Below are 27,795 nucleotides of genomic sequence, written 5' to 3' on the forward strand. Positions count from 1 at the left end.
GAAGGTAGTGATCAATGAAAACAAGTTCACCGTTATATATATTCAATACACTCGTTTCAATAGGTTGTCGGCGAACTTGTAGGCCTACTTGCAACCGTTACATGAAAACGCTGCCATAATGATAAAGATGTCTACCAGTATTGCAATGATACATATAAAGATGACTATGATGATGATTATGGTGATGAATAAATTAAAGGTGATGATAAAGAAAAAGGTGACGAGCAGTGATGATTGATGATAATGTTTGAAGGATAGTTAGTGCTGATTATAGTTATAATGATGATTTTTGTAACATTGTTGGTAGACTCACTGATGAATATCATATTAAAATAAAACACAAAATTCGTGAATCGACATACAGAAATAGAAGGGAGAAAGAAAAGAATATACTGTACGCCCTCTTCAGCTGAATTAATTACAGTCAAAAATGGCAGCCTACATGGGACATGCCGAATGCTGAGCCGAGTCGATGAACTAATTTTTTACTCAAAATAAATGTTTCAAGAACCATGGCTGTTGCAGATATTACGGCACACCTTAGGAGGACAATAATAAGCTTTAGAAATACTAAAAGATTCGACACAATATGTAGAATCAATCAAGTTCGAGCTGTCTCAACATCCCTCGCCATGTCAAACTCGGCTGCCAGCGGGAGAAGCGGACACCAGGTCGGGGACCGGGCCCCGAGCAGTACTTCGATGTTGCCGAGAAGCCCGATGCACTTTTCAAGGGGTCTGGCATCCAGAGCTCATATGAAGTACAACAAGAGGAAAAAAGGTAAGGTCTTAAGTAGGGTTTGTCAAGAACTATTCTCTAGGTTTCCCGCACCCACCGTCGGTACGGTAGGCCTATGCAATTGTATTGTGCTGCATTTTGCCCTGAATGCAGCACAATTGCAATTGTATTGTGCTGCATTTTGCCCTGAATCCTGTGAGAAAGTGCATATTATTGTAGTGATTTGATTACCAGTACATTTAGACCAAATTTTCCGTCTCTTTCGTTCGTTAGCCTCTTATTGGGGTAGGGTCGGCTCTCTCTTTAGAGACGGAAACCGTCTATACACATTCCCTTGATAACGCCACGGCCATTTCAGGTCGTAGCGTTTTGCCCCCAAAATCCCCCAAAATGTCATTTTACCTCATGCATTGTTTATTCAAAATTAGGAGAAGGTTATACTACATCGGTTCCACTTACCAACTTGACTGAAATAATCCGTTTAATGGTCCCTTTTAAGGAAATTATGGGTCAAAATCGACATCCATGTTGAAATCTTGCAAGCCGTGTTAAACTCTCGCTGCGCACGGAGTCATCTAAATGAATCTCATCCCTTCTAGTCTACGCCGAAGGCAAAACGATTATGAAGGAAAAACTGTGCGCGATCTACACGTTCGTAATGGCGTTATCACAGTTTTTCCTTCATAATCGTTTTGCCTTCGGCGTAGACTAGAAGGGATGAGATTCATGCACGCCACAACTAGGCGTTGTGGCATGCGCCTGTAATCCAGCTAACAGTGGAAGTTACAAACTGATTCAGCCGAGGACGCAGGTTCGAAACTGAGTCACGTCTTTCGGATGGTGACGTTAAAGGTCGGTCCCCAGACGTAAATAATCATATCTGATTGATACACGTCTGTAAAAACCAAATACACACACACACATTTAGATGACTCCGTGCGCAGCGAGAGTTTAACACGGCTTGCAAGATTTCAACATGGATGTCGATTTTGACCCATAATTTCCTTAAAAGGGACCATTAAACGGATTATTTCAGTCAAGTTGGTAAGTGGAACCGATGTAGTATAACCTTCTCCTAATTTTAAATAATCAATGTATAAGGGGGTTCACTATGTACAGACAGGAAGGATTAGATCTCAGACAGGAATTGGGTTAAAACACCTTTAATAAGGCGACAACGGCCTTAGAAACAACAATCGGAATCTTACAGACAATCGTCCATTTTCCCCTCTCTCGATCCCTCTCCCGATCATATCGGTATCGGTATCGGTTATCACGATATCAATCCCTATACTCTCCCCCACCAAAAAATACCCTACGGGGTTTTTTCAAATTATATTCAAACATTTCCAAACTGCTCATAAAACAAGCCAAATCTCGCCCGAGACATATACATGTGAAGCAACAATTTTGCAACCAAGCGCGCGTACAGACAAAACAGACGACCACCAGTTCTCTTAATTTGCTGTGATCGCTATCGACTCTTTCTATGTTGAGTTCAGGGTAAATCTATACACCCAGTTCGCTTGTCTGCGCAAGATACCATCAGTACTCAAAAAATGTACACTGTAAGAATAACGAACACCGCACCCCAAAGGATAGCTTTCCCCCTTTAAAACAGAGATGCAAAATACATAATGCCAAAAACCAACAAGAAAAAACGTCCAATACAGATTATCGTCTGAACATGTTCAAACATATCCATGAATACCTTTTCAAAGAAAAATCAAAAGAAGTAACACAGCACCAGCACAGCTGAGTGCTCTTTTGTTTGATTTCTTTCTAAAAGAAATAACCCTTAGACAAATTTGTAATTTATCCCTACCTGCATGGCTAAAGTGTAGGATGAATGACAACTAAACATACTTCGTATCCTCTATTAATTTAAATCCGTTCAGCAGGTCCGGCAAAAACATTTAAATATATATAACAATATATATATATATATATATATAGTTATACCCAATGTCAGGTCAGATATAGTGTTTACCAAAGTGTAGGACGTTAGCAAAACTAACATCTGTATATGTGTAAATTATAAACTACACTCAATTGGTAGTCCTTTTGTTTCGTTTATCTTTTGAAACACAAATTCTGTGTACATACTGTATAACAATTTCATGTGCACAAAAATTCAGTGTACATGTATAACTCTAAGTAAAAACACTAGATGCAAAGACAGAAAATTCGCAGGGAATCACAAGTTTATATACAGTTCCAATTTTCAACAATTTCCAACCGGTTGTATTTATCCTTTAACTGTAAAGATAAGGATCCGACATGTTAATATTATAATAGTCATCAACAATTCTGAAGAGTGCATAATTCTGCACGAGCCAGAATTAAAGCACATGGGCACGCACCAATATAAATGGTTGACATTAAACATATAACATCAGTTGAAATAAGAGTCTGTTAGAATCTATATTAAGAGTCCAGATCAATTAAACTTAGCGTCCATTTAGTTTCGCGATCCATAGCCCAACTGCGACAGTCCCGCTCTCGACCAAACTGCAATCTTACTCGGCTATAGAGGTAAGTCAATGTAATCGTGAGTCGTGAACTTTCAACCAGTCCTGATCCAATATGCTACAATAACCGACGATTTTAACAGCGTTGACAACATGCGAAGTCTATGTTCGAAGTAATTAGCACCCTTTCAATTGGTCCACATGAACAATGCGAGTTATCTTCTTGTTGGCAGCGTTCACCACAAGAAAATTCACTGGGGTTAGTTTTTTCTGCACAACAAACGGCCCAGTCCATCGTGGTGCTAGCTTAGCTGAGAAGTTCTTTTCCGCATTTGATAGAGGTTTAGTCTTCACCATGACTTGGCTTCCTTCAGTGATGCGGCACTCATCACGGCTCTGGTCGTAGTATTGTTTGGAGCTACTAACAGCGCGTCGACGATTGTGTGCGATTTCTTCTTGCGTAGGAATGTCTTTGTTTCCCTCAGTCTGCAGGCGGTTAGTCAAGGGAGAAGCCAAGCGCCGTCCAAACATAACTACTGATGGTTCTACACCAAGTGTGTCATGACTACTGCTGTTCAGGGCAAACGCGAGTTCAGCGAGATGAACATCCCACTGTCGATGGTCAGATCCGGTGTAAGCTTGAAGCATGGCCTTGATGTTACGATTCACCCTTTCGACCCAGTTCGTTTGGGGGTGATATGGCGTGATGAAGATCTGCTCAATCCCCCAATCTGTGCAGACAGCTCGCAGAACCTTCCCTCTGAATTGGGGGCCATTGTCCGAGAGCAGGGCTCCTGGAGGTCCATATCTGCAGAACAGCTCCCTCACTAGAGTGGTTGCAACCGACTGGCTGGTAGCTGACTTCAAAGGCAGAATCTCCACAAACTTTGAGAAATGGTCGACAGCCACCAGAATATACTCATGCCCATCATACGACTTTGGCAAAGGCCCCATGAGATCTACACCAACCTTTTCCCAAGGCCTCGTGGAGGTACTAGACAACATCTTCCCTTGACGTCTCTGGTAAGAAGGCTTTGTTTGAAGACAAACCTTACAACTGCGAATAAAGCTTCTTACATACTGCGACATACCACTCCACCAGAGACCCATCGACTTCAACCTTTGAAGTGTCTTCTTTCTCCCAAGATGCCCAGCTATTGGCTTGCAATGACACTCAACTAACACTGCATTCTGAAGTGCCTTGGGGATAACTACACATTCATTCTTATACAACACCATTCCCTTCAAACTGAAATCTGAAAACTTCTGAACAGGACCTTGATCCTCCCCACCACCATTCTTTTGCTTTTCAAGGATCTGAATGATTGGCAAAAGATCTGGGTCACTCTGTTGTGCCCTCAGGACAGAATCCTTTGTCAAATCCAAAGGAAGAACGACTTCATCCGTGGCCTCTGACTTGCCAACACAAGATGGGCAAGAGTATTTGTCCACCTCCTCCGCCTCTTGAGAACCAATATGGACACAAACCTGGTGATACCACTTATCACAATCATCACATTGTACCCAACTAACCGACTCATCATCCGGGGAAATGCAATCACTGGCTGCACATAAGTCCTTTTCATGTCCGTCACAGACTCGATCCGACAAAACCCTGTTTACAACTCCCACCAAAGGGGCAACACCTTTCTCAGGAATCCTAGATAGTGCGTCCGGGACATGATGTTGCTTTCCAGGCCTGTATATCACCTGAAACCGAAAATCCTGAAGCCTCAGAATCCAACGAGCAAGTCGCCCATTTTGCTTCTTCTTCCGAAATAACCAGCAAAGTGCCTGGTGGTCCGTTATTACACGACACTCTCTACCTTCCAGATATGGCCGCCATTTCTCTAGGGCCCATACTACAGCCAAACACTCCTTCTCAGTAGTACTATAATTCCTTTCTGCAGCAGACAAAGACCGACTCGCATAGGCGATAGTTCTCGTCCCAGACGGTTGCTGCTGGATCAGGACTGCACCGACCCCAACATTGCTGGCATCTGTGTGTACAGCAAACCTGGATTCTTCATCAGGGTAGCCTAGTATTGGCTCAGTGAGGAGGCTCTCCTTCAAGGCCTGAAAAGCACGAGTGCAGTCAGCAGTCCAATTCCAGGGAACACCTTTCTTCTTCAATCCATGAAGAGGTGCAGCAACCTCTGAGAAGCTAGGAATGAATTTCTGATACCATCCGGCCATCCCAAGGAACCTCTCTAATTCCTTGATCGACCTAGGTTGGGGATAGTTAACAATGGTAGACACCTTCTCGGGGTCCATCTTGAGTCCATTTGAGCTGACAACATGGCCAAGATATTTCATTTCTTGGCAGGCAAACTGACATTTCTCAGTATTTACGGTCAGACCCGTTTGTCGTAAGCAACAAAAGATCTCCTGGAGATCAGAGATGTGCTGCTCAATATCCGGAGAGAAACACACAATGTCGTCCAAGTAGACATAGCAATTTCGCCCTATCAGGCCATCAAGCACCTTGGACATCAACCGTTGGAAACTGGCAGGACCATTCACCACACCAAAAGGAAGGACCTTGAAGTGGAATAGACCCCTATGACAAACAAAGGCAGTCTTCTCCTCATCCTCATCTGCAACACCCATCTGCCAGTATCCACTGCGCAGATCTAATGACGGGAAAACCGAGGCACCATGCAGAGAGCTCAAAATGTCATCCACTGTAGGCATGGGGAAGGCATCAATCTTTGTAATTGTATTCAATTTTCGGTAATCGACACACATCCTGTACTTCCCGTTCTTCTTAGGGACCATCACTACAGGAGCGGCCCAAGGTGAATCTGAAGGCTCAATCTTCCCCATGTCCAGAAGCTTATCCAACTCTTCATCAAGAGCTTGTCTTTTCTCAGGACTCACCTTGTACGGGTGAGAGCGGATGGGAGAAGCCCCTCCTACATCAATTCTATGAATAGCCATGTTCGTATGACCAGGTACCTCACTAAACACATCTGGGAAGTCTTGAAAAACCTGATCTAATTTCTGTCTATCTGCTTCAGTTAGATCAAGTTTCTTCATCTCATCCTCAGCTTGGAGATGAACATCGACTTCTTCTTCAACATGTGACATCTCCTGCCCTCCATTCAACGAGAACTTAACTGGCCGCTCATTGGCCCCATTGCTACTTGTGCTATAACTACGACTGCCAAAATCTATGATAAGTTTCACCTTTTCAGCAAAGTCAGCACCAAGGAGGACAGGTACTGGGAGCCTACCAACCACATGAAAGACCTCAGTCGCAGTGCTGCCTCCTAGACCCACTTGCAGGGATGCTAAACCATCAGGCACTAAGGCGGTTTCATTGATCATGCCTAACACCCCTTCAGTTTCACGAGTAACCTCTACCCCTAACTCCTTACACAATTCAAAAGTGACCAGGGAAACCTCTGACCCCGAGTCCAGCAGGGCTTGGGTCTTCACCACTCTGTCATCTAGACCCTGAACAACAACATCTGCAATTGTAGCATCACCCCTATCCTTTGCAATGAAATTGCACCTTGGTGACGGTTCTCGAGTAAAGCCCTGTGGAGGTCCTCCCTGGAAACCCGACCCTGTGGCCCCCGGAGGTACCGGACAGTTGGCAATTCTGTGCCCGAGCTGGCCACACCGGTAGCAGGCAGCATTAAAGGATCTACGTCCCGTGGGGTTACTGCCTGCACCTGTCCGTCGTGGAGTGGAGGGATCACTCCCTGGGGTTGTGTTACCCGCATTCGCCCCCCTCTGGATTACTAATTCGTCCGCCTTGCGCGCAACTACCATGAGAGATGTGGCTTGTAGCTCCCTTAGTTTTAACCTCAATACTTCATCGGGTACTCTCTCTAAGAATTGGTCAATCATGACCAGATTGAGCCCTTTAGAGACTTCAGGCATCTCTACTGCCTCCTGGGGTATCTCAACCCACTCCAAAAAATAATCTTGCAAATGACTAGCGAATTCTTCATAACTTTCATTGGTCTTCTTATGTTCTTTTTTGAACTTTATTCTGTATGCCTCCGGAGTGAGGTGGTACCTTCTCTTTATGGCCAGGACAACATCATCATAGTTGTTTTGTTCTCTAGTACTCAGGGCGTGGAATGCCTGCTGAGCTCTTCCAGTAAGATATGGTTCTAACAGCCGAGGCCATTCACCCTTTGGCTTGTTTGCTGCCAGGGCTAGTCGCTCAAAAGTGCTAAGGTAGCACACCATATCATCATCGTTACTTAGCTGATGTAATCCCTTTAACGGAGGACCAGTTTGTGCAGAGCTACCGATTGCAGCAGACAGTAAGGATTTGCATAGTTTCTCAGTCTCATGATGATGAGAATCTTCTAGGTGCTTCATGACCCGCAAAAGGTCATCCACACCCACACCTGTATTTTTTGGTTCATCCTCTACCAGCTTAGGCAAATCACATAAACATGAGATCCGCTCTTGCTTGGTCTTTACAGCATTGGTATCAATATGATTCAATTCACACAAGTGTGCTATGTGCTCTGCTGTAAATCTGCCGAGATATGCTGATCGGTCTGTCATGGTTAACTTTATCTTTTATTGAGCACTGAATATTATACTAGACTAATCTAGATCTAGTTTAAATTTAATTTAGTGACCTATCGAACGTGTGTGTTTTAGTGTATGGTGTATGGTTAGTGAGAGTGGTCTAGACTTCTAAATCTACTATTTTAATCAAACTTTTATTTATTTAGTCTAGTCTAGACCCTATGTATTTATTTATTTTTCTATTTCATTTTTAATGTTACTTCAATACTAGACTACTTGTTTAATAGCTACCTTAACTTTGATTAGTCTATCTGTAGAGTCTAGACCTAGATCTAGACCCTAGATCTACTGCTAAATCAACAAGCACTAGTAGGCCTATAGGCCTGCACAATAAGTGGGGCAACAGTCACACACTGCATGAAACAACCGTGTCAATTAATTTCTCACCCAATCCTTAGATTTCCAAAAAAGCCATAGCACAAAGAAATCCCTGCCGATTACGCCAGTATAAGGGGGTTCACTATGTACAGACAGGAAGGATTAGATCTCAGACAGGAATTGGGTTAAAACACCTTTAATAAGGCGACAACGGCCTTAGAAACAACAATCGGAATCTTACAGACAATCGTCCATTTTCCCCTCTCTCGATCCCTCTCCCGATCATATCGGTATCGGTATCGGTTATCACGATATCAATCCCTATAAATGCATGAGGTAAAATGACATTTTGGGGGATTTTGGGGGCAAAACGCTACGACCTGAAATGGCCGTGGCGTTATCAAGGGAATGTGTATAGACGGTTTCCGTCTCTAAAGAGAGAGCCGACCCTACCCCAATAAGAGGCTAACGAACGAAAGAGACGGAAAATTCGGTCTACAGTACATTATGAAAATGGTCTATTCCTGAAAGTTTGATCAGCCCGCACTTATCTTATGACATATTTCATTTGTGTTTCTCGTCCTCTATACATGTAGATCACTTTTGTCTTGATTTTGATTCCTCTAAAAGTAAAAGGGGCAGAGTTTATTCCTCCCCCCCCCTCCAACACTGGGTGTAAGATTCCATAAATGGTCTTCTTTTTTGGGGGGGGGGGTGGGGTTAAGGCTTATACAAGCCAAATTTACCAATGTTTGAAAGTTTTCTGAATTTATCTAAGAGTACAAGGGTTGTTGTTGGGTAAATGTTCACTCTTGAGTCTTGATCCAAGCTGAGTGAACTAGCCTTGCAGCATGCGAGTAGAAAGGTTTGGTAACTTTTGGAGGACTTACATTTGTAGAAAGTTTTATAGCAGGTTGAAAGTATACAAAACCACATCCAGATTTCCGAGGAAGTGATAGTTTGCCATCGCCTGAAACCAAAAGGTCATTTTTTGCTTTATATTCCACATCGGAAACATTTCACTGGTAGGGTCTACGAGAAAGACAGTCTAAATGTTTAGGCCTACATGTAGTTCTTGACTTCTAAGTTCTACTGCTAGCACTAGACTAGGCCTAGGCCTACTAGATCTACTACCCGATTTAATTTTAATTTTAAGATAGCAATAAGCATGATGGAGTGGGGGGGGGGGGGTTGATCTACTTACCAACAATGCTATTCCAAATAGGCTAACTCCATGAAAAGTCCAAGTCAGAAAAGTCCAATTGAAACTTTGTGAACTCCAAGAAAACTGTAATTAATGATGATGAAACACTAAACGAAACAGTGTAAAAGTCAACATTCTAAACACACACACACACAAGGACTAGATCTAAATCTAGATCTAGACTAGATCTAGCCTAGACATCTAGTCTAGTTGTAACTTGTTCATGTCTGTTTCACTGACAGGAATATGATGTTTTACGCCGGCTTTCCCCTCCTCCTTGAGTTTCTGAACAACTGTTTTGAAAACTCGACCAGACTTCTCAAAGTTGATATTCTTAATAATGTCTAAGTCTCCCAAATTCAAAAAAATGTCGCTGCTGACCATACCTTAAAGCCTGTAGAGATTTCTTACTGTATGACTCCATTTCACAATTTCACACCAGCATAAAATCTCCCCAACAGTTGGTCTAGTGCTTTCAAGTCCATGTCGGACAGTTCGTCAACATTTATGTCTCTTGCAGCATCACAATGATCCTGGAATACTTTCAGGCTGAATTTAAGTTGTCGCTTTGTATTTTTGCTTTCGCTGTCCAGCAGAAAACTGTCTAATTCAGCATCACTTGGGAGCTCGAATCTTACTTGTTCCGCCATTTTAGAGCAACAATTATGAACACTAACACAGTAAACAACAGAAACAAACAGCTAGCAAACGAAATGTAGGCCTGCGCCTAGACTATCGTTTATAAAAATTAAATTTGTAATTCACGCCGCATCATCGCGGTGGCCGCGCCGTGATCGCCTGCTGCGTTGAACTTCAGTAAAAGTGCGTTGCCCTGTGTAGACAGGACTTCTATCTTCAGTGAAAGTACGTTGCCCTGTGTAGACAGGACTTCTATCTTCAGTGAAAGTGCGTTGCCCTATGTAGATAGGACTTCTATCTTCAGTGAAAGTGCGTTGCCCTATGTAGATAGGACTTCTATCTTCAGTGAAAGTGCATTGCACTTTGTAGATACATGTAGGAGCCTATCTACACAGTGTAACAAACTTTTTGCTTCTCCCAGCAATGATGGACAAACTATCTTTCATCACATGATTTACTTTTGACCAATCGTAGAGGAAGATTCTTAGTATGTGGAATATGATATTTAATACCCTTGTCAGTACCTATGTCTGGGAAAATGCATCCGTAGTATTTTCTTTCTCATTGCCCTTATGGTTGGTATGAGCATCAAATATGTTCTGTACTAGCAAGAAGCCTGCTTTGATTAACTGTCTATTTTCCACTAATATTCAGCTAGACATTTATTCTAGACGACATACTACATGTACCTTCATATTTTTCTGTCTTGTTTGTGATGTAACCATATGTAGAGCCAGTGGATCGATTCGGTGGATTGGACCCTGCCCAGCCCAGATTGGGTTTTGAAAAAGTCAAGGAATTAGAAACGTGAGTATTACATATATCAGCTGTCACTTACACTAAGTTACATGTACACTATTAGAACATTAAAGGTCCTGAGATGTAAATAATCATATCTGACTGATAAAAGTCTGTAAAACATAATTTAAAGGCACACTTGCAATAATAATGATGATATTAATAATAATAATAATAACAAAAACATAGCTTATCTTTCATGGCCACGTTCAATTTGCATATATTCTCACCTGAAATATTTAAATAACCCATCTTCAGCTGAATGAAATTAGAAATGCACTTTCACCCTCAGTATCTTTATATGTACATGTATGCTGTTTAATTAATTCTGTGCAGGGAATCGTGACGTGCAATTTTTTTGTCTTTCTTTTTTCAATTATTTGTTTAATCCTGGACTTTATCAGCCTCAGGTGTACATGTACAGGTGTATGTGTAAAATAATACTTTGAAATAATTCATCACTACTTGTAAAGGTTTGATTTAAATATTATATATATTTTGTACTTTGCAGAGCCAATGAAAATGTCAAGAAGCTTTTCAGCTTGGACTTTGGAACAGGGGTAAGTGTTATACTATAGCACACATGTGTATTATGCCATGATGCTCCTGGTGCTCCAACATTATTACCCTGGTCATAGCTGGCGGCTAAATTTGTGGCAAATGTTGATTAATATCTTGCCCAAAGATGTTGCTGCTGGGCTGGGACTTGAACCCTTAAAGAGATTGGGTATCTTTGTCTCAGATTCTCAACAAAATCCTGGATTTAGCTCATGCTGCAATCATAATTATAAACCTTTAGGTCAGTCAGGAATTCCATGACTTTTACAAGCCGAATGCCTGTCTGATTATCAAGATATTTGTGATTGTAATTCTGTTAGCCTTCACCAACTGTAGTTATTTGCTTACTACATGCAAGCAACATACATGTATTGTAAAACTGTTTTCCCAACTGTTTTTTATAACATTACCTTAAATTGAGAAAAATGAGGTATGGTAAAACCGGTCACTCAAAGATCTGTACTTTTTTGAAGCACTTCATGATCATTTTTGAAGCGCAATTTTTGTTTAGGGCTTCAATTTACACCATAACACAGACACTGGTATTACGTAGGGCCATGCATCTCAGATTTGTAAAACAGGAAGCATTGTTAAACAATGAATGCCTTTAACCCTTTGAATGAGAGTCAAGTGTATGAACCTGTATACCATGACAAATCCACGTTAGATTATTGTACAAGACAGATGAAGAGGTGGTGTGGTATAGTGGATAAGTCACCAGACGGTAGAGGTTTAGGGTTCAAATCCCTGCCACATTATTAATGTCCTTAAGCGAGACATTAAGCTGCCCTTGCCCCACGTGACCTAGGTGAAAAAAATGGGTACCGCAGAGCTGCCAACCATTACGTTTAGTCGTTTTTTCCTGAATTATTAGGTTTTTTCTCAAAATTACGGTTGTACGTTTTGTCTTTATAAAATATATATATATATTTTTCTATTTAAAAAAAACAAAAACATTTTGCACGTCAACCAAATGCCCTAAAATGTTGATCACTACTTCAATAGAAAAATAAGGCTTAAACATACTTCAAGAGAAAATTATTTCTAAAAAAGAATCATCGCCGATAATCCCCCTCCCCCCAAAAAACTAAACAAACAAACTACCTACCGGTACTTGTAAATAAACTATAGGTTCTAATATGAAAATAGCAGTATGAGGAATGGACATTTCTGCATTGGAAGTGTGTCGCGCGTGGTTGTAATTTTTTTTTTAATTCCTTTTTTTTGCCATCATGGTTCCTTTTTTTTAGTTGCACAAGGTCGGCAGCTCTGGTACCGGTAGAGTGCTTCTCCACCTTGCCAGGGTAGTGGGGCCATAGCCATGTAGTGATAGCCATTACCTCTTTTGGAAGGGCGTAGCGATGTTTCAAGGGAGTCACGCTTCAGTTTCCATGTGCAGAAGGCCATAATTCGCTGACACCAGACTTGGTGGGAAAACCATTAATGGGAGTACAAATCTGCACAAAGCAAACCCGTTGGCCAGTCAAGAATTACCCCCTTATCTCTCCGAGAGTCTAGCTGTGGATCCCGCTTCGGATCGGGTGAGGGAAAAGCAAAGCATTACCGTACATAAGGTCGAATGGTCATAAAACTCAAGGCTAACTCTGGTGATTGACAACACCTGTTATTGGGTAAACACCCGAACGGTGTTGAATTCCCCATGAGAGCTAACTACTGAGTGTCTTTAAAGTAAATACAAGAACAGAACACCATCATCACTGATTTTATGTGACATGAGGCCTGTTTTCATCAGCTCGAGATTGCCAAATAATCACCTACAGTGTATTTTAACTATCCCAATCGCAAATTATCCAGCTAATTTGCATCTTCATCAGCCCGCAGTTGCAATTAGCGGGATATTGGTCGAGATAATCATCCCAAGATATCTTGGGCTAGCTTGCACAATATCCCGCTATTTGTCTGGTGCGTCTTCACCAGCCCAAATCAGAAATAGCGGGATATTCGGCAATCTCGAGCGGATGAAGACATACCTATTGTTCATGAGCAGAAGAAGAAAGAGAGATGCATGTGCATTGTCTGTACTCTGTGGTCTACTTGTTGTCATATCATTATGTGTGAGACATAGATATGTGGTTAAGACTACATGCCTACTAAATCCTCCTTTACTTGGATGTGGTATACCGCTGCCAAACATAAAATCACATTAGCATAGGCCACTGCACGTTATATGTATCTTATAACAGTGTAACCACATAGATAAGTGTGTATGCTGAGGAACTTGTTTTGCATGCAGCTACTTTGATAGTTCGTTCACCATTCTTGCCATTCACATACACATAGAATGGTATTTATATGGCTGCAGTGTTCTTATTTAAAGGTATTACAAAGTTTTAGTATGGGTTCATGAATTTGGTTCAAATTAACATATTGGAAGCATATGCGTTCCTACAATATTCATTGATCGTTGTCCCGGTTGAAATCGAGTCTAAAGTTATGAAATTATAAATAATAAACTCTTTATGTTGTAAAGCTCCCTCTCAAGGTCAAGATATCAATTTAGCTATGAAACAATGTTTCTTGACTAAAATCGACCGATTAGCTATTCCCGATTGGAAATTATATCACAACTACATATTCTGAGATTTTCATGGTCGCGCAGCTACCATTGTACGGCCGTAGGCGCTATTTGAAATTTATCAAAATTTACCGGGAGCACCGGTAAATTTTTATATTCAATTTTTCTTGAAAACAGAAGTGTTTTAGGGGTTAATTTTTTTAGTGCTTATAATACATCCACAGGGGCATCCAAATATATCAAAATTGTAAAGATTCACTATCCATCCAATTTTCAAAATTTCCCAAAACTTTGTATTACCTTTAAGTGATTAACCACTTTTTTCCTTCAACAAAGCTTAATTTTTTACTCAAAGGACCATACCGGTAGTTTATATATATATATATATATATTTATATTCTTATATTTTAATTATTATATTATTGTACCAATAGCCTGACAGGGTAATTTGTGAACAGCTAGAATGTATAAAATCAACCTTAAAAAAGAATTGTGACATATTTTTTGGTAATGGATAAAGATATGACAGAAAAAAATAAATAACAGAAAACCCAACAAAGAGAACCCAGACATGTCTGACTTGGGCTCTGTGGCAGCCCTATTATATTCAAGCATGTACAAGTAGTCTACTCACAATGTCATTCTATGGAAATATTATTTGAAGCTGATATTTTGAATATGGTATAGTGACATGGAAGCCCTGATAAAGGATAATAATTTGTATGGTGACTGGTCCACTTTAAGACAAAGACAGAATGGAGGATTTTAAATCCCCACTGCACTACTTATAGCTACTTGCACCCTCTATATAAGCAAACAATGCCTAATTGGTGACCATTGGTCTCCCATTGTCGCCTTTTTCTTATGTTAATTGAGAGCTGATTTGATGAGATAACCACCTGTCAGTGACCATACAGGGTAGACTAATCCCTCCTTGCCAAACTAGTGCAGAAGGGCTTTAATTCAGAGGTATTGCATTGTCTCTTTTTTCAATATTTGTGATGCTTTTTTGTTTCTTGTTCCAGAATGATTTACATAATATGAGGAGGAAGCTCTCACAGGACTTTGTCCGAGACAAACCAGATGAGAAAGATGACCTTGCTGTCAAAAGTAGGTTATAACTTATACTAATTAGCTGTGGCATCTTCAAGTTGTACATTGTGTGAATTATGATTTTATTTCAGAGCCATCTATGAATATTCATGAGTGTTGTTATTGACAGGGTTCAATTTGTATACCGGTATTATGTGAATGATGATTTACTTTCAGACCATGAATATTCATGAGGGGTGTTATTGATAGGTTCCAATTTTTACATTGTGTGAATCATGTTAATTTAAATACCACCATGAATATTCATGTGTGGTTTTATTGATAGGTTCCAAGTTGTACATGGTGTGAATTATGTTAATTTGAGTACCATGAATATTCTTGAGTAGTGTTATTGATAGGTTCCAAGTTGTACATGGTGTGAATCATGCTAATTTGTGTACCACCGTGAATATTCATGAGTAGTGTTATCGATAGGTTCCAATTTTTACATTGTGTGAATCATGTTAATATAAGTACCACCATGAATATTTATGTGTGGTTTTATTGATAGGTTCTAAGTTGTACATGGTGTGAATTATGATTTTATTTCAGAGCCACTATGAATATTTATGAGTGTTGTTATTGACAGGGTTCAATTTGTATATTGTGTGAATGATGAATATTCATGAGGGTGCTATTGATATGGTTCAAGTTGTACATTGTGAGAATTCTGATTTTCACATTTTGTACCGTGAATTGCCATGTAAATGGTTGTCATGTAAATGGTTGTCATATTAATTTAAAATTTGTTCAAGCAAGCATAGATTATTTTTCACACTCCATAATTTGATTTAAAAAGTTTGTTTTCATTGACAATCTGCCATGCATGAAGTCTTTCGTCTAGTGTATGTCTGATTCCAATGAAATGGAGTTAAGACTTTTGTCAATTCCGTTTGTTTCTACGGCAAGAAGCCAGTGAAAACAAATTTGTTTACCGGTAATAAAATTATGGAAATGCAAGCATCACTTTAAACCAGGCCTTCTCAACTGGCGGCGCGCACGCGCCACTTGTGGCGCTTGCGGTCAGTCGGAGTGGCGCGCGACTGTTGCAACAACAACAGAAAAAACAGAAAGAAAGAAAGAAAATATATATTTTAGAATTAAATACTCGGCTAAATCAAGAAGTTGCAGTCGAATTTGAGCCCAAAATGCCTGCTTAACAAACAGGAAGAAAGGTGGAATTTATCGTTTTTTACCATTTTATACAACTCTAAACCTAATCTCTGAACAATAGTAAGCTAACGATGGGCTACCAATTTTAACATTGCCAATCTCTGGAAACATCTTGTTTTTGCTTGTTTGATTTTCACTTTATTTTGACATTTCCTGTGTTTATTGCACCCAAAAAACTACATATAAATTTACCTCCAGAGTAATTGTACCCAGGAATTGTACTAATTTGTTCATGCACATCAATGTGAAATTAGGATTTTATATATTGATGAATGAAATGGTGTTAAAAATGCCCCATTTGGGCCTTTAGAAAGCCCTAAAATCCACCAGCTTCAGAGGGCTTTGCCCCCTGCTACCCCCCCCTCTCCCCCGTTGGGGCTTTGCCCCTCGACCTCATCCCTCGCAGCACAGTCAAACATACAGGGTGGCATTTCAACTACAAATTATTTTCGTTTTGGCACTTCTAATAAACTAGTTGAGAAGGCCTGCTTTAAACAAACAGAACTTTGTCATTCCTTGCTCATATTTCCTGATTGAGGTGTCATATGAAAGAGCAGAAAATTAACTTTCTAGAAATGTGCATTTTTCTTTGAAATTCAGATACCGCCTGCCAAATGACTTTTTGGTTTCCTTCCTTCAAATTGCTTTTAATCACTCATACGTGAAATATGTATCATATGAGTTGCATCAAATGAAAGAGGAGGATCTAAGCTTTACAAATATATGTCATTTACTAATTATAACTGTGATTAAGTTATGATAAAACATCAATAATTCTCGGTTTCGTTTTTTCTGGGATGCACTGTATATGCACATATATGTAGAGAGAGAGAGAGAGAGAATCGATCCTACCACAAATACCATGTTCAACAGTAGATTCTTCCCTGACTGGCTCCCACACTGTGGAAGTCAGCTTACGTGAACAAACTATAACAGGGAAGATGATAAGACAAGGTTTCTTCCAGCTTCATAGAGAATGTACAGCAATGTCAACAAACTCCTTATTTTACTAAACTAATGTTCAGGTTTCATGAACTCCTCTGATGATTGGATGAGATCTATGTTGGCACCATCATTATATGTTACTTATACTTTATTGGTTATTGGACTTTCTAGTTCTCGGCCCATAGAACTTGTATGGGAATTGGAAGTGCCTTTGCCAGATATGCCGATGGCCGTTTTTGCCCTCTATGGCCAAATAATGTAGTTGCGGAAGCGAGAATTCTTACAATATCTTAAGGTCGTATTCATGGAAAGAAGAAGAGGGGAAGACCTCGTAAAGGCTTTCTAGATGATTTAATCACAGAATGTGGAGCAACAGGGTATGAAACGCTGAAACGGATGGCTCAAGACCGAGGAACTTGGAGAGACACTTGATATAACATTTTGATTGGGTCACTGAACCTGTCATAAACTGACAGATCACTATTGATGATCTTATATTGTGTTATTTTGACAGTTGCCACTATTACGGAGCACATCAGGGCCCTGGCACCACATGTGGAAAACAACAAAAAGGTAAAATAGTCTTCACTCATAAAGTTGAGTTTTAATAATAATAATAATAATAATAATAGGCATTTGTATAGCGCCGTCTATCTAGACAATTCTATTCTGATGCGCACAAGAAAAATAGAAAGAATGAGAGAGTTTAGATGAGTGTCATAGTGCCAAGTACAGGTATTGTTACAAAAGATAAGATTTCAGCTTGGATTTTAGTGAAACATGAAGGAAACTGTCAATAGTTGATATGGATAGGCTCATTATGTACATGTAGCACAATAGTATATTGATAGGTATGGAAATGATCAGAATTATACTGAATCGACTCAGTATCACTGAAAATAATATATTCATGCCCACATTACTCCTTGACAGTTTTAAACACTTGGTTGTACCGGTAGTTGGTGCAAATATGTGAAATTAAATCTTATTACAAAAAGAACTTAGGATGTATATATATATATGGCACTATAAGACAGTCATATCATGATTTTCATCTTCATACTTCACAGAGCATACAAGACATGAAATTTGGTTTGTTTGATTACAAACTAGGTGCTATGGAACCAATTGCAAAGACTTTCCAAGACATCAACCTAAGACAATTTTATTAGCCTTTTGAGTCTTCTTTTGAAATCTACGAACACAATGACAATGGTACAAAATGTAAACATAGTATGTATCAGTACTTTACCAATATACAGGTAGTAGGGGATTGAAATGGCCATTGAGTTTGTTTTTCTGTAATTGTTAGTCTTTGCACTCATGTTTTTAATGGAATGATCTACATTAATCTCTTTCCTAGGATTCGGTCAACAAAGTGCGGATGCTGAATGCGATAGACCGCCGCCGGAAGATGCTCAAGTACCTGCGGAAGCGGAACTACGAGCGCTTTGAGCGGCTCCTGGTGGAGCTGAATCTGACCTGGACCCCTCCTCCAGAGTTCTACAGGAGGAAGACCAGGCGCTCCATGGAGAAGAAGGCCACAGTCCAGGAGGCCTATGCCAAGCGGACGCTGGCTCTGAAGGAGTTTGAGACGAGGTGGAGGCAGGAGCAGCTCCTGGAGATCGCTCATTTGAAGGAGGAGCTCGGGAAGGAGCTGACTGAGGAGGAGCAGGGTCTGCTGACAAAGAGCAGGGAGGAGACGACTGTGTAGCTTGGAAGAGGAGCCATCTTGATAGCTGGACTTTAGGGAAAGGACTGTGTGTGAAGGAGAGGGAGTGTATGAATAAACTTTGAAATATTACATAATCACTGATAGATTGAGATAGATTGACCTGGGAGTGATCAGTGTAACTTATCACAAATTGTCATCAGTGTTTTCATCGGCCTTTTATAGGCAATTGATTTCAAGCCCAAAATGAAATTCAACTGGTCCGATTAGGTGAAGCTGTCAGGTCTGAAAACTGTTAAACACAAGGAGAACGTATCATTAATTCTAGTTTTTACTTCGAAGTACCAGAAAAAGTTTCCCAAATGTATTTGGGACTTTGTAGTGTCACTGAGCAAAACAAAGAGAAAGGAAGTATGGCTTGGATTTTTGACATTCAGCTTAGACATTTGCTTGAAGCATGCATCTTGTTTGCATTAGTTTTTTCCTAATACTTTGCACACTCTTTGCAAGTCATTACAGAAATCCTCTGTTGAAAGCCAAAAGGGCGTTAAATCTACATAAACTATATAGGCCAATGCTCTTTTTGCTCTCAGCAAAGGAAATGGAGGTATAGTGTTATCTAGAGTTATAATGATAACACGATATTGTTGCTTTGATTACAGAAAGAAAGTAAACTTAACACTGAATTTTACAAGATGAACTGCTCAGGTTAAATTGAACATTTGCAGCAATCTGGGTTATGTTGATGCCCAGAATCTAAGTCTGGATTTCCTAAAATTCCATGAAGGTGCTCATGTATAAAGACCATCAATTATAATTCCAGATCAATTATGGAAATAAATTACACTGTAGTGTGACACCATCTAACTGACTGTTGGTTTTAGTTAATTATGTAAAAAAAAGCTGATTAATATGCAAAATAAAATGAGAGGAAATCAAATTTGTTATCTTCACTGCATGCATGACATGCAGTCTCTCAACTTGAGTAGGTTATTTGTGTTTTTCAGTCATTTAGAATATCACCACATCTGTTGAAAGGTATTTTGCATCCTCTCCAATATCAGCCCATCTACTGCTTCATAAACAAACCAGAAATAATTTAATCCAGTTTCTCTTGTATATGCAATCCACTTCTTTGTAGGACTCAAAGACTCGACAGGATTCCTTGCTCTAGATTTGTTTGTCTGTTCTTGGATAATATAGTTATTATCAATAATGTTGAGCAAAGATGCATTAGATGATACTCCATATATAGAAGTATTAAAGACAAAATACATTTGTTTAATACATTTGATTGATAGATTGTTGTCTCTTCTCATATCCTGAGATCAACTTCTACATTTTCTATCATTATCCCTAGAAGATTACTGAATACCAGATCAATCAATCAATTCTGTGGAGACAGACTGAGGGAGAGGGATAGAGAGAGAGAGAGAGAGAGAGATGAAGAGAGAAAGAGAGAGAGAGATGAAGAGAGAAAGAGAGAGAGGGAGGATTTGAGAAGGGAGGGAGAAAGAGGAGAGAGAGTAGAGAGAGAGAGAGAGATGAAGAGAGAAAGAGAGAGAGGGAGGATGTGAGAGGGAAGGGAGAAAGAAGAGAGAGAGAGAGTGTAGAGGAGATATACACTATCTCCTCTACACTCTCTCTCTCTTTAACCCCGTAAAGGTGGGAGGGAGAGACACAGAGAGAAATAGTAAGGGATGGGAAGAAGGTAGAGGGAGAAGTGGGAGAGAGAGAGAGAGAGAGAGAGAGATGGGAGGTAAAAAAAAAAGAAAGGAGAGGAGATACCAGGAAAGGAAGATGAGGGGAAGTTGAAAAACGAAAGGAGGAAGGTAGAGATAAAGAGAGAAATAGTTGGAGAGAGGAAGGGAGGTAGAGAGAGAGAGAGAGAGAGGGAGAAAGAAGAGAGATAGAGAGTGTAGAGGAGATATACACTTGGGTGAGAGGATGGGAGGTAGAGAGAGAGAGAGAGAGAGGGGGGATGTGAGTGGGGAGGGAGAAAGGAGAGAGTGTAGAGGAGATATACACTTGGGTGAGAGGATGTAAGAGGAGAGAGAAAGAAAAAAATAGTTAGGGATGGGAAGAAGGTAGAGGGAGAAATGGGAGAGAGAGAGAGAGATGGGAGGTAAAAAGAAGAGAGGAGATACCGGAAAAGGAAGATGAGGGAAGTAGAAAAATGAAAGGAGAAAGGTAGAGATAAAGAGAGGAAGGGAGGTAGAGCGAGAGAAATGAAGAGAGAGAGAGAGAGAGAGAGAGAGAGTGTGTAGAGAAGATATACACTTGGGTGAGAGGATGGGAGGTAGAGGGAGAGAGAGAGAGAGAGAGAGAGAGAGAGAGAGAGAGAGAGAGAGGGGGGAGAAAAGAAAGGAGGTAGAAAAATAGATTGAGATAGAGAAGATAAAATGAGATTATCGGGTAGAAAAGAACTGATGACAGGGGTATCATGATGATTATCTGCTCCATGATAGATTGCGATAATGGTTGATTTAATTGTAATCGTGGGTGGAGGGATTCGAAAATAGGTTTGAGAGACAGACAACATCTTATTTATCCCTATTTTTGTAATATTTTAACTACCACCTGACATTTCCCCCAGCTCTGTCCCTACCTCTCTCTGTGTGTCTGTCTGTCTCTCTGTCTCTCTCTCTCTCTCTCTCTCTCTCTCTCTCTCTCTCTGTTCCTCTCTATCTCTCCCCCTGACTTGCCACTAAATTAACAAGAATAAGCTCATTAAGCCCTTGTTTTCATGGTGGATATATAACATACGTTTTTGTATTTAAAAAATGTATAATATGTATATAATTGATGTCATATATATATATATATATGACATTAATAAACAATAAACCTTGTTTATTTTTAACCATAATGAGTTCAAAACATAAACAATCATCGGATAAACAAATATTACATATCTTGTTATGTTTACATGACGATTTGAAAACAACACTTAAAGCCGACTTATCATAAGTGTAAATATCACAAAATACTTTCGCCGGATACATATAGATATATGGACATAAAATCTTTTTAAAACCAAACACAATTTTCTTTATTTAGATTTTCCCAGCCTCGTTTCTCACTCTTTCTCTCACTCTCTTTCTCTCCTTCTCTCTCTCTCTTTCTTTCTCTTCCCCTGACTTGCCACTAAATTAGCCATCAACAAGAATGAGCTCATTAAGCCCGTGTTTTCATGGTGGATATAAAATATATGTTTTTAATTATAAAGAGCAAAAACATATATATATATAAATATATAACATAAATAAACAATAACCTTTGATTTTTAACCGTAATGAGCTCCAAAACATAAACAATCAACGGATAAACAAATATAACATATTGTTATGTTTACATGACGATTTGAAAACAACACTGAGAGCCGACGAGTCATAAGTGTAAATATCACAAAATACTTTGGCCGGACATGTATATATATATAGGCATCAACTCTTTATAAACCAAACACACTTTTCTTTATTTAGATAATGCAGATCAAATAATGATTTGTTCGGAGAAATAACGAATGCATTAGGGAATCACCTTTATAAACAATGCTAAAAATATCCGCACTTTCCTTGAGGCCATTCAAGTAATTATAATCCGAGTTTTCGGACAACAAAAAGTAACAATAATATTGAAGGATTCAGTTCGTACACTCTCTCTCTCTCTCTCTCTCTCTCTCTCTCTCTCTCTCTCTCTCTCTCTCTCTCTCTCTCTCTCTTTCTCTCTCTTATTTCTTCTTTATTAAGGCAAAACGACGCCTATATGAAGTTGGAGAGATTGTTTTTTCACATGACATGACTCCATTACTGGTTATATGTCTCTCAGAAACTAAGGCCTTTAACAGAAATGCCTAGTTGGTCTAGCAGTACTGCCCGTGGTATGGTCAGCTCTCCTACAAACTGACTCAGGCGGACCCCGATCGTTTTTTTTTACAGACTTAAATTAATCAGATATGATTATTTACGTCTGGTCGGGTCGCCTGAGTCAGTTTGTAGGCGAAGACAGAGAGCTGCCCAAGTGAACGTGCCGCTAGACCAACTCACATCTCACATCTCGATCCCCAATAGGATGTTCTTTCAACTGACAATAAATGATGAAAAAGCCCACTAAATAATTTCATCTGAACGAGAACTCTGCCTTCTCTTTGAGAACAATTTAAATCCCGTCGTTTCCATGCAGAGGAGAATGTGTTTCATACCAGGGGCGCGGCGCCAGGTTATTTTGTTGGGGGAGCGAATGGGCGCGCCACGCAGGGAGTTGAAGATTTTTTTTAAAAATTGATGCATTAATGGCTCGATTTGGTGCATACTTTGTGCCATATTAGAAAGAAAAACAGTCATAAGTTCAACTAACATGAACAAGAACGCAGGGGGGGGGGGGGGGGGGGTTACCATATTTTTCAGAAGGGTTGTTATAGATGCATTTGTCGTTTCAATTGAACAATCAGCCATAAGGTTTAGGAGATACAAGTGATTAATTTGATTTTTTTTTTTTCAGTTGGTGAAAGTTTTTCATCGTAAACCAATGTTTGAACGTCCATCAATGTGAATGTAATAATCTGATCGCCCGATTTGGCTTGCTTTTTCTCTCTTTTTCTCTATTTTCTCAATCTTTATTTTCCCCTCTCTCCCCCGCCCTCCCTTACGTAATAATTTACATTTTATAGTTCTCTTTCTCCTGGCCTTCCTCCTTCTCGTCCCCTTTCTTTTTTTCTTCTCCTTCTTTTCGTTTCTTCTCCTTCTTTTCCTTTCCTTGTCCTCTTTCTCCTTCCCTTCCTCTTCCTTTTTTTCAAATGATAGGAAGGGCGGCCGCCCCCTACCCCCTAACCCCCCCCCCCGTGGCGCCGCCTCTGTTTCATACTCCTCAGTTCTGACACACATAGGATTCATTATAGTCATGGAAACGTCAAGAGATGTGGGCGAGAATAGACAATTCATCTTGATCGTTCAATGGCTGTCCTTTTGATCTCAACGTATGATTTTATGATTACGTATGTTTTTAAAGGGATCCGGTAACTTTGTCTCAGATTCTAAAACAGAACCCTGGATTTAGCTCATACTGCAATGATCATTATAAACCTCTAGGTCAGTCAGGAACTTCATGACTTTTACAAGCCGATCGCCTGTCTGATTATCAAGATATTTATGATTGGAATTACAAATTTTGAAAACCGTTTGCCAAACGGTTTTCATAACAGAAGTACAGTCTATTGGGGGAAACGAGTATGGTAAAACCGCTCACTCAAAGATTTTGCTTTTTTGAAGCACTTCTTGATCATTTTGAAGCGCAATTTTTTGTAGGGCTTCAATATTAAACCATATCACTGACACTGATAACACGTAGGGCTGGCATTTCAGATTTAACATTGTTCAACGATGCCTTTAATTTCTGCGAGTTACGTAACCATTCTATACCGTTTCCGGGAAGAATATTTTATCACTTTTTCGTAAATGTCAATGTAATTATGTAATCGGTAGACGCCAATAATCTGATAACAATGAATATTCCTATTTATATAATATAATTTTCTATTTATTCATACGCAGACATCAATGCATATCGACAGGCGCGTACGCAGGATTTTTTCAAGGGGGGGGGGGGGGGTTAACATTTATAAATCGGGCCGAAAATTTCGCAACGACTCAGCCAGCCGTAACCGGGGGGGGGGGGGGGGGGGGGGGGGGGGGGGGGTAAGAGGACACTTTTTTTTTTTTTTTGTATCGAAATTTGAAAATTTGACATTTTGCTCCGTTGGGGGGGGGGGTAAGGTCATCTTTTTGAGGTCAGCCTTGGAAAAAAAAAAAATACATTTTTTTTAATAAAAAAAAATAATAAAAAAAAAAATCCAAAAGGGGGGGGGGGGGTTTAGGGGAATTTAGGGGGGTTTACACACAAAAAAATACCAAGGGGGGGGGGTTTAACCCCCCAAACCCCCCCCCCCCTGTGTACGCGCCTGCATATCGATATGAATGCGTTAATAGCACAGTGATGAAACGTAAGCTTTTAATTGTTAAATGGGTCCTATTATTTGCTTAAATAATTTCACAGCGACGGTTTGCCATTTGTTTTCACTTAAATCTTACTTGGCACAGAGAAGTGTGACTTCTATTACGTAGAATTATTCCCTTTTTTTTTCTTTGTTTTTCTTTGCCTCATCAGAGGATTTATGGTTTACATTCAAAGATACAATAATACAAATCAAACTTACATAATCACAAAAGCATCATTATTGGCACGTAGAATTATTCTATTATTTGGAATGATTTTCTCTTACATGTTAGTTTCAAGATACACACAAATAACGCACACATTGCAGGAGATATGACAAATATGAATCTCAGATTGTTGATAGATAATTAAAGGCATTCGGTGTATTTCTATAAAACTGTAGAAGAGAGTGAATATATTATAGGCCTCAGGCAGGCTCACGGTAAGCCAGTGACGTACACAATTTAGCACGTCTGCAATGCCATTTGTATAGGAGGCGTCATTATCTTCGATTTGCGTGATTTGTATACCTCTGCTCATAAAGCCGGTGAAGGTCTGTATTGGTTATATACACATATATAAATAAAAGCAACATTTGCACTGTTCAGCCGGCTTGTTGATGTTTGTGTGTGTGTGTGGGTGTGTGGGTGTGCGTGTGTGTGTTTTAATAATGTTACTCTCACGTGAGTTTAATTGTTTAATCATGTTCATGTATAAACAATTAATGTATTAACAATTAAAAATGTTTATCTATTTTATTCAATCGTCTTGTGTTCTTGTTTGTATAAAACTTGGAGGAATAACACAAAATTACTATTTAAAAAAAAGAAAAAAAAGGGTGATGCGTCAAAGACCGCTCGAGTCACTTGCGCAGTCCTACGTCAGACTGAAAATAACGCCTCGTGTGCAGAGCCGGTAAAATGCCTGTCGCATATGATTGCATTACATTCTATTCACTTTGCCTTTCCCCTATATAGCTCTCAATAAATTCCTCCTTGATCTCTCTCTCTCTCTCTCTCTCTCCTTCTCCCTCTTTCTCCTTCTCCCTCTCTCTCTCTCTCCCTCCTTCTCCCTCTCTCTCTCCCCCTTTTCCTCTCGTTATCTCTCCCCATCTCTCTTGTTTATCTCTTTCTTTCTCCCCCTCTCTATCATTCGATTGAAGGGGGGGGGGCAGGTACCTGGCCATGTTTCCCCGTATCTTTGGCATTGTATCTCGTACGAGGATATTCTTGCCTCAAAGCTATACGTTTCTTGTAATTTAAGAGTTAAACGCACGCAATAATTTTACACGTGATAATCAGACCACATTGTGTTGGTTCTCTTGAAACGCGAAATTTGCACCCAAGTTGTTTTTGTTCCTTCATGTCCCTTTGCCTCTCAGCATCACTTATAACGTCTATAGCTGCAAAATTTTGTTTGACGAAAATCGCTTCAAAGAAAAAAAAGAAGAATAATTTATAGATAATACCTCGCTTTCCTCATCCCCTGGATCATGATGCTGAACCCATGTAACCATGGCAACAGAATTATTCATATTCCTGTTATAATCCCCTCTTCCATAACAGTTTCATTTCTAGGCTTTTTTTTTTGAAATATTAATATGCTCATTTGCGAGAAGAGGATTTTTTATCGAGTGCTTGATAAGAAAATCACAAATTGGATCCCCTACTAATTTGCACGGGGATTTAGTTTCCCAACATAATCAGAATTAAAAGGTAATCAAATTGCAAATTAGTTTGATCAAGTGCGTCTTCAGTCTGGATCGTGAAAGTAAGCTTCATACCACGCACGACTTTTGCACGCACATAATAACTTCTCTCTCGCCCCCCCCCTCTCTCTCTCCCTCTCTCTCTCTCTTTCTCTCTCTCTCTCTCTCTCTCTCTCTCCATCTCTCTCTCTCTCCCCCTCTCTCACTAATGGCAAATGGGCCTCATAAATAATGCCTACGCATTTCAAACACGAGTTATAACGAGTTGTGATAATCTAGACTCTTAGATAATCTAGAGCGTAGGTCAAAGGTACGGTAGAACAACATTTTTTCAGGTTAATGGCATTATGCACAAAAGTTTATTGTGTGATCGTTCAAAATGATACCAGGAAGTAAACATTAGTCAATGCTTTTCACTTTTTACTCATGACTTGTGTATGATTGTAGGAAAAAATCCCTCTTTTCCTGTAAGAGTTGTGCTAGTAGAAGAAATGATCTACCCTTTTAACAGTATGTTGATTGAACCTCTTTATGCCGACTTTTAGAGGGGCTTTAAGTGAATGAGAAGTAGAGAGACCAATCACTGCATTTTAGTACTGACAATCATAATTTTACGCGCTAATCATTTCATGGTTTCATTATAACGTATACAGATAATATAATTACATAGATAATAACGCATTCGAAATGACGCGTTATGGCAAGCTCCATTTCTGTGAATTCCGTCACCGCCTCGGGAAGGGATTCGAACACATAACAGTTTGATCGAAGAGTCTCGAGAACGAGTCGCTGTACCAAAGTGCCCTCATATATACAAAATTCAATATAGGTGTATATATATATATATATATATATACATATATATATATATATATATATATTTATATATATTTTTTTTTTACTCGGTATGGACTAAACACGGGAGTATGGTTTGGTTACGTTCCAAAATGGCAACGCAAAGTATACATGAAAATGCAAACGCAATTTGGAGAGTTATAACATAAATTTTGAATGTAATTCACAGTAACAATAAATAGTCGGACAATTTACACACACAAACATTTAACTCGGGTTTTCTGCATAACGAGTTTGTGTGCTTACGCTTAAGGGATAGTTGAGTTCTGTTGCAGTATATTTTTTTTTGTGAGATAATAAAAAACTGAGTGTCAAATTTGAAAGAACATAACATTTAAATGACAAAATCATTTTTGTTTGATCAAAATCAGTTCAGAGACGGCTGAAATATCTATAAATATAACGATTTTTATATTGTGTACCACCACAAATATTCGATAATTTGAAAAAGCCGTTGAAAAAACGAAATACGTTTTACGTTGTATTTCAGGCAATGCCGATGTGGGATTTTTTGTTGGCTTCGTCGTGTTGGTT

At 39.5% G+C, this 27,795-nt stretch overlaps 1 protein-coding gene across 1 annotated transcript; it reads left to right on the top strand.

Annotated features, from left to right (window-relative positions):
• Positions 1 to 400: 400 nt before the first annotated feature.
• LOC577759 (28S ribosomal protein S15, mitochondrial) lies at positions 401 to 19,993 on the top strand. The gene is made up of 6 exons (XM_777970.5): positions 401 to 780; positions 10,662 to 10,737; positions 11,240 to 11,288; positions 14,848 to 14,932; positions 17,547 to 17,605; positions 18,396 to 19,993. Exons 1-6 carry the CDS (start codon positions 513 to 515, stop codon positions 18,744 to 18,746), a joined length of 888 nt encoding a protein of 295 aa, XP_783063.3. The 5' UTR covers positions 401 to 512; the 3' UTR covers positions 18,747 to 19,993.
• The last annotated feature ends 7,802 nt before the right edge of the window (positions 19,994 to 27,795 follow it).

This window comes from Strongylocentrotus purpuratus, unplaced genomic scaffold (genome assembly GCF_000002235.5).
Source record: "Strongylocentrotus purpuratus isolate Spur 01 unplaced genomic scaffold, Spur_5.0 spur5_contig_853, whole genome shotgun sequence".
Lineage (NCBI taxonomy): Eukaryota > Metazoa > Echinodermata > Echinoidea > Camarodonta > Strongylocentrotidae > Strongylocentrotus > Strongylocentrotus purpuratus.